Source organism: Capsicum annuum, chromosome 4 (assembly GCF_002878395.1).
Source record: "Capsicum annuum cultivar UCD-10X-F1 chromosome 4, UCD10Xv1.1, whole genome shotgun sequence".
NCBI lineage: Eukaryota > Viridiplantae > Streptophyta > Magnoliopsida > Solanales > Solanaceae > Capsicum > Capsicum annuum.
In genome coordinates, this window is record NC_061114.1 from 213,769,853 (window position 1) to 213,777,786 (window position 7,934).

Sequence of the window (7,934 nt, forward strand, 5' to 3'; positions counted from 1 at the left end):
CAAACAAAGACGAAATACACAAACATTCATCTTTCAATAAACTAATAAAAAAAAGAAAAGCAATTCTTGATTACCCAGAAGGATAAAAGAGAAGCAATTCTTGATTACCCAAATGGATTGAAAAAAAGAAGGAAGCAATTCTGGATTACCAAATAGATAAAAAAGAAGCAATTTTGATTACCCAAATGGATAAACAAAAATAGGAAGCAATTTCTGATTACCCAAAGATTAAAAAGAAGTAAGCAGTTCTTGATAATGACCAACGGTCAGTAGCCTCAACCCAAATTTATTCACCTTTTTAGTAATTTTTCAAATAAAATTCCCTTTTTTTTTTTTTTTTGAAGTTCTCTTTTAACGGAGTATTTTAGATGCAGTTGGATTTATGAATATGTTTGTATCTCTTTGGCTCAATTTGTTTGACATAGACAAAATTTGCATTGTCAATTAAATTTTATGTAGTATTTTAAATTATTAATTATTTTGATTTATAATATTTTTTATATAATTTTCAGATAATATATGTTATTCGTTTTGTTCCAATTTATGTGGTGCTAAGAGAATTTTGAAAGATGCGTTCTGTCCCAATTTATGTGGCGCTAATAGAATTTTGAAATTTGAAAGACAGATATAATTTTTTATTTTTAAAGTATTTTAAACTGTTAATATAATTAACTTGATTTTATAGTATCGACAAATAACTAAAATAACTATTTTTAATATAACGAGATAATTTGAAATAAAGAGATAGATGAAAGGAAATTCTCCTCTCATATTACTAAACAATGTTGTTAATCTTTGAATAAAATTGTAACTTTTGGGAAGATTTTGCAAAATTTAAGATAAATTACAAAGATATAGAACCAGAAAAATGGAAAGAAGCTTAGCAATTGTTGTTGAGCAAAAAAGACGGACAAATTTGCGGCAAACGAAAATTCATATAGCCAACTCCAACTTATGAGGACTTTAAATTAACACTGTTATTAAAAATTTATATAACCAATCCTAATATGTTTGAAACTGGTCAGTGAAAATTCATATAGCCAATCCCAATTTGTTTCGGGCCGAGGGTATAGTTCTTATTCATATAGACAACTTCAACTTGTGATGACTTTTCTAATGTATTTGAAATTGATCAGTAAAAATTCATATAGTCAATCCCACTTTGTTTCGAATTGAGAGAACAGTTCTTATTCATCTAGACAATTCCAACTTGTGATTACTTTTCCTAACGTATTTTAAAATGGTGAATGAAAATTCATATAATCAATCCTAACTTGTTTCCGACTGAGGGAATAGTTCTTATTCATAGAGACAACTCCAACTTGTGATTACTTTCCTAACGTATTTTAAACTGGTCAGTGAAAATTCATACAGCCAACCCATTCATATAGCCAACTCCAACTTGTGATGACTTTAAATTAACACGGTTATCAAAAATTTATATAACCAATCCTAATGTGTTTGAAAGTGAAAATTCATATAGCCAATCTCAACTTTGTTTCAGACAACAACAACAACAAATCCAGTGTATTCCCACCAAGTGGGGTCTGGGGAGGGTAGAATATACGCAGTCCATATCGCTACCTCCAGAGAAGTAGAGAGGCTGTTTCCGATAGACCCTCGGCTCAAAAATTGTTTCAGACCATAGCTGAAAAAATTGACAATCTTTATACCCCAACTGCTGAAGAAATGTTCGATAGAGAGCTCAACAAAATACCCTTAGAAAGCCAAGTTTCAACAATAATCTGATAGAAAATGCATGCACATCCACATTTCATTCTCAACCAGGATCTGAGACAACATACAGTCCATTGATAAGTCTCGCGAGAAATCTACGAGAACAAGAGCCACCAGTTCTTTAATCGATACAAGTCCCAAAACGAAAAGAGGATAAAATAGAAACAAGACGGTTTCATATAAACAGTCCTCTAAAATGAGGGAGGCTTGAGACGATGGCAATGTTATCGGCTTCTCTATACATGTGCAAAGATAAGTACAATAGCCTAATTGATGTCAACTACACATCCAGCTGTGCATCCCAACTCCTGTAATATGTGCTGGTGCCAGTAGGATCGCGAGATATACTACAACGGTGAATGTGTGTATCTTGGTTTACCATATTGAGTGCTTCATACCAAGACCATTACACGTTAGAATAAGACCCTTGTAGCGATTAAGGTATTCCTGCAATCAAATGTCAAGAGTGTTAACAATGAAGACATAGTTAAGTACCTAAACTAACCAGAAAGAAAAGATTGGAAGGGAACTCACGACAATGTTGTAATCATAGGCTCGTAGCATCCCTTTCTTGTCGTATTCTTGTCGTTTCACAGGATCAATCAAAACTGTTTTGACACAATTGAAGAGTTAAAATATAAGGAAACACAACAAAAGACCTTAAGATTCAAGAGAGTCGGACAAATAAAAAGGTGAAAGTAAGAGCAGATTAAAAATCCAATACGTATACGTGTAAAAAGTTGGTGACCAGGTCACTATGGTTTGTATTATCACATTTTCCGACAAGATAGCATAAATACGGCCACTGTCGAGTGTCAACACTTGTCCCCTCTTAAGAACTTTGGAAACTTTATACATGTCATTGGTGTTTCAATCATAAAGCATGAGTTCCTATTGTCAAATACCCTTAATTTTTCATTTACTTTGGGAAGTCGGTGATGTCAGGAGGATAAGTCTCCAAAAGTAAGGACTTCAAGTGAAACCTATACAATTCAAATTTAGGTTCCAAATTTAAAGTAACTATCACAACAACTTTTAAGCCTCTGGAGCTTAAAATTACTCTCTTTCTCCCATTCACCCACATACCATAGCAAATAGTATTACCACCACCTTGCTGTCAAAAGACATTTCTGAGGAATTAGTATCGTTACACTTCCCACTAAAGACGACATATGTTCCTGCTATTTTACTCCACACACCACGGGATTATTGCATCGGTTCAGCTGCTAAAGTTGTGTAGAATCTGTAAGACTAAGCAAATACGAGCTCTAAAGCATAAGTCTATTATCTCGTTATGTCGCTAACTTCTTACTCTTACAAGCAATCAGATTATAAATCGTTTTTAATTGGATTGTTTCTTTCTTGTTTCATCCCACAACAGAAAATAAAGACATCTCTTACAAAAACACCCAAGCAGTTTGTATCAGTCCTAATTTTGAAAGTTCGCTTGAATTAAATTTCTCAGTTACAACTTACTGAGGACATGATCCTCGATAGGAAGGTTTGGAAGAAGAGTATTAAGCTAGAGGGCTAAGGATTGGGGTCGAGTCGTAGTCTGTAGATAGGAGGATTAAGGGTAGCTTGGTTGGTAGCTCTAGGTTTGGGGGGCGGAGGGTCCTTGGTGTGTTAACTATACTTCTTGTTTGTGAATGTTGATTCTTTGTTACTTTAGCATATTGCTTGCCTTTTGGTTAATTATACTTTATTTTTCGTGGATGTTGGTGCTATGTTATTTATCTTCTTGCTCGCCTGTTGGTCTACTGTCCTTCGTCCTTAGCCGGGGGTCTATCGGAAACAGCCTCTCTACCCCCTTCGGGGGTAGTGGTATGGACTGCGTACATTTTACCCTCCCCAAACCCCACTATGTGGGAATATACTGGGTTTGTTGTTGTTGTTGTTGTAATTAACTAAGAATATCACGATCAGGGACCTCTGCTGATATATATGGAGCGTGTCTAAGAAACAATTATTGAAGTCTCAGTTTAGTGAATTTGTAATTCCAAGATCATTTGGTCTACACGAAAAGCATAGCCGGGTCTAGCACCGGATAAAAGGAGGACGTTACAATACGTTGACGCCTAACATAAAAACAGGCAGCCCACTGAATATTGAATAGATGCAATAGAATGATTCACATAATTCATTCAACAAATACCAACTCATTTGAGATAGGAACGCAGTTGAGCTGCGCTCAGTTGATGTTGTAAATTCTCAAAAACAAGGCCAGTGAGAAACATAAGTCATGAAAAGCTCGTTATGACATAAAATGACCATTCTTTGCACCAGATTCAAATCTCATTTGCACTCTCCAATTCTAGAAGCTCCAGAATTACTCTATGAAAATAGTTCAAATTTTCTTTCTCACTATTCTAAACTTTTATGATTAGTTGGAATATGCAGAAACAAGTGTTTGGAAAACCGAATGTTGGTCACCCTCAACAGGACGATCACTCTAGAATCTAGAAGTTCAACTCTAGCGCACAATTTTGTCTTTCCAGAAAATAATCATCTACCTGGACAAACAAATTCATCTCGGAGACTAAAGAGACTTGCCAATAGGTTTTTATTTATTCCAAGTTCTTCAACAGAACTGACGTTCATATATTATAAAACCTATAATTTGCTTAACAAATATGATATTTGGCATATATAAAGGAATGTCTAGATACTGACAGAACAATAGATGGGACAGCAGTGAGAAAAAGGAAAAGAGATGGTCCCAAAAGTATACTAGGGTTAGCGTGCTATCCAAGTTAGGATAAAGGAGAACTAAAGGGACCTCTAAAAAAAAAAACAGTGACCTTGACCAAATCACATTAGCCTAGCTGATCAACTTAAAGAAAACTGAGATAAGCATATATGTGCACCTAAATTTGAAGAATATACTGTACAACGATATTCCTAATGCCAAGAATGTTGACAAATAAAAGTCAAAAAGCACCGGTTGAGTGCATGTATAAAGATAATCATAGTTAAACAAAGATAAGCTTTTGCGACGAGATCACTTTGTTACCTTCTTATTCCCATAATGGTGATACTCAATTTACTATCTAACTACTTTCAAGACCCACACTCCACTGCCTATTTGGTACATAATAAGTTTTGAGTTATTGCTTTTATTAGGTTTGCACTATAGTACGACAATGGTGCATAACGGATACTCCTTAAAGTACAGTGCAGCGCAACTACTGAGAAGTGAATTATAACGCCATTATCTCAAACAAAAAAAAAAGACTCATAGAATGACCCATACGTCCTACAAATATACTCTTCCCAGGGAAAATTCTCTAATCTACTCTTTACTATAAACATCATTTGTTTCTGGAAATCCTGAACTTGAATCCTCTTCAGCAAGCTTGGGGAAAATCCATGCTATTTTTTTGCTCAACATGGAGGCAACTAAGTAGTACACGTGGATATTGGCTCTTTAAAACCATTTTCTATATGGTAGCTGGCCATAATTTTCAAATTTTGCCTGAGTCGATATAGAAAATAAGTATTTGATCTCAAGTTACTCAATCAAGCATGTTGCTTGCAGTAGACATATGTTATTAAACAAACTCACTCCAAGAAAACCCAGTAATGGCCTAAACATTGACTGATTGCAGTTGAAAACTCCGTATAGATCACCTTTGATTTGTAAAAGGCTTAAAAAGATAGTTAAGAACCAAATAAATTATTACGGCTTTGAAAAAGAACTAACCTTGATACGCCTCATTTATTTCTTGAAACTTTGAGGTAGCATTATCCTGATCTTTTTGCTTATCTGGATGCCATTTCTGTACCCAAAATGAAAATTATAAAATGGATGTTAGAACTGAGAAAATGAGAAATACATACCTCACAGATCAAATAGAATGAAATGATTAACACTCACAAAGGTGGAAAAATCATAAACCAGGTATACTGATTATAACATGGATAAAATGGAAACTAACCAAAGCTAGACGGATAAAATTGGATCGAATGACCTCCTCCGTGGCATCATAATCCACTTCCAGTATTCTATAGTAATCCTACATTCAAGAAATGCAAAACCACAAGTCAAGACTGCAGCTTGACACAACAACAACAACATATTCAGGGTGGTGAGCACACAGCACTACCCCTACCTTGTGAAGGTAGAGAGGTTGTTTCCCATCGACCCTCAGCTCAAGTAAAGCATATCAAACAACAAGTATGTAAAGTAAAAACAATGAGGAACAGAACTATAAGCAACAACAAATAATACAATTATTGAAGCAAAGGGAAACAACAAGTAATACTAAAACCAAAGAATAAGCAAATAGGAGCTTAGTATTACTAAAACTGAAAAGAAAACATGGCGCCGCCAACTAACCTTCTAACGTAATCCTTGACCTCCATATTTTTCTATCTAGAGTCATGTCCTCGGTAACAACTTAACACAATACTCCAACAAATAAAACCAAAATTCACTTCCATTATTCCATTATCCTACATATACATCCGATAAATGCAAAACCCAAACTTGACACATTTTTATAGAAATAGGACAAAACCAAAATCCACTACCAGTATCTTTCAGTAATCCTACATAGCCATTCAAGAAGTGCAAACCCCACCAATCAAAATACAAACTTGATACAAGTTTCAACGAAATCAAACCAGAACCCACTACCAGTATCATACAATAATCCTACACAAACTTTCAAAAAATGCAGACCCCACCAATAAAAATTCAAACTTGACACAATTTCAACAAAATCAAACCAAAATCCACTACCAGTATCCCATAATAATCTACACAAGGAAGTCCGGTGCACTAAAGCTCCCGGTATGTGCAAGGTCCGGAAAACGACCCGACCACAAGGGTCTAATTGAACGCAGTCTTACCTTGCATTTGTACAAGAGACTGTTTCCAAGGCTTGAACCGAAGACCTTCTGGTCACTTGGTAGCTAGCAACATTACCCATTACTCCAAGGTTCCTTCATAATAATCCTACTCAGACAGTCGAGAAATGCAAGCTCCACCAATAAAAATACAAACTTGACACAAATTTCAACAAAATCCACCACCAGTATCCCATAATAATCCTACACAGGGCATCCCAGTGCAGGGTCTAGGAAAGGGTCCGACCACAAGGGTCTGATTGTATGCGGTCTTACCTTGCATTTCTACAAAACACTGTTTCCAAGGCTTGACCCCGAGACCTTCTGGTCACGTGGTAGCTTAGCAACTTACCCCCTACTCCAAGGTTCCCCTTCATAATAATCCTACACAGACATTCAAGAAATGCAAACCCCACCAACAAAAATACAAACTAGGCACAAATTTCAACAAAATCAAACCAAAAATCCTCAGATAAACCTTAAGCAAGAAGCATACACAACAAAATTCAGTTAAACACAAGTGACATTCATGAATACCTTAGGCTTGGACAAAACAGACAAGAAATCAAATTTAAGATAAGAATCATCATCCTCTTCTTCTTGCTGCTGCTGCTGATGTTGTTGTTCCTCCTCAAAATCATTGCCCCACTCATCCCACATCATCTTTTCTTCTCAAAAATAATTTCACCTCTACAAAAATACGCAACCTATAAAAGATTTATCCAGTCCTGTGAAAACAAAGAAAAAAAGACTAGAATTTTATTATATTTCTGGGCTTTTGCAACTTTTTCTTTTTTTTTAGTTTTATCTAGATAAAAATAAAATGCAGGTCTAGATAACCGCTAAGATTGAGAGAACTATTATGTAATCTCCAAGGGTCAAGAGACAAACAATTCCCCATAAAAAGAGGCATATAAAAAAAAAAAAGTGAAATTGAAAACATGGATTAATTAGAAATTACTAGATTGATACCTGTTTGGACACTTGGCTTCGTAGTATTGCGTTACAAAGGAGAAGACGTTTGGCTCATTTGCACTTTTACGTGATGCTATTTAATACTCCCTCTATTTCAAAACAAATCAACTACTTTAATTTGATATAAAATTTAAAAAAAAATAAAAAAATAATTTTAAATTTTATGATCTTAAATTAAAGTTGTATTAAATATATTAAAATATTTTTTAATCTTATGATCTTAAATATGTCACGTGAAAAATTAAAATTAAAATATTACAAAAGAAAAAAATCATTCTTTAAATAGACTAAAAAAAAAAATAGATTATTCTTTTTAAAATGGAAGGAGTAGTTGCTACTTGCTACTCAATCAATAATTTTTTTCACATTTG

At 34.6% G+C, this 7,934-nt stretch overlaps 1 protein-coding gene across 2 annotated transcripts; it reads right to left on the minus strand.

Moving 5' to 3' along the window:
* Positions 1 to 1,746: 1,746 nt before the first annotated feature.
* LOC107867386 (chaperone protein DnaJ) lies at positions 1,747 to 7,645 on the minus strand. 2 transcript variants are annotated; one of them, XM_047410984.1, is made up of 6 exons: positions 7,561 to 7,645; positions 7,126 to 7,316; positions 5,676 to 5,753; positions 5,441 to 5,516; positions 2,272 to 2,345; positions 1,747 to 2,184 (listed from the first exon to the last, which is right to left on the minus strand). In XM_047410984.1, exons 2-6 carry the CDS (start codon positions 7,249 to 7,251, stop codon positions 2,113 to 2,115), a joined length of 426 nt encoding a protein of 141 aa, XP_047266940.1. In that variant the 5' UTR covers positions 7,252 to 7,316; positions 7,561 to 7,645; the 3' UTR covers positions 1,747 to 2,112. The 2 variants fall into 2 exon arrangements, with proteins under 2 accessions (XP_047266940.1, XP_016569085.1); XM_016713599.2 differs by lacking the exon at positions 7,561 to 7,645 and having other exon boundaries at positions 7,126 to 7,531.
* Positions 7,646 to 7,934: the final 289 nt, after the last annotated feature.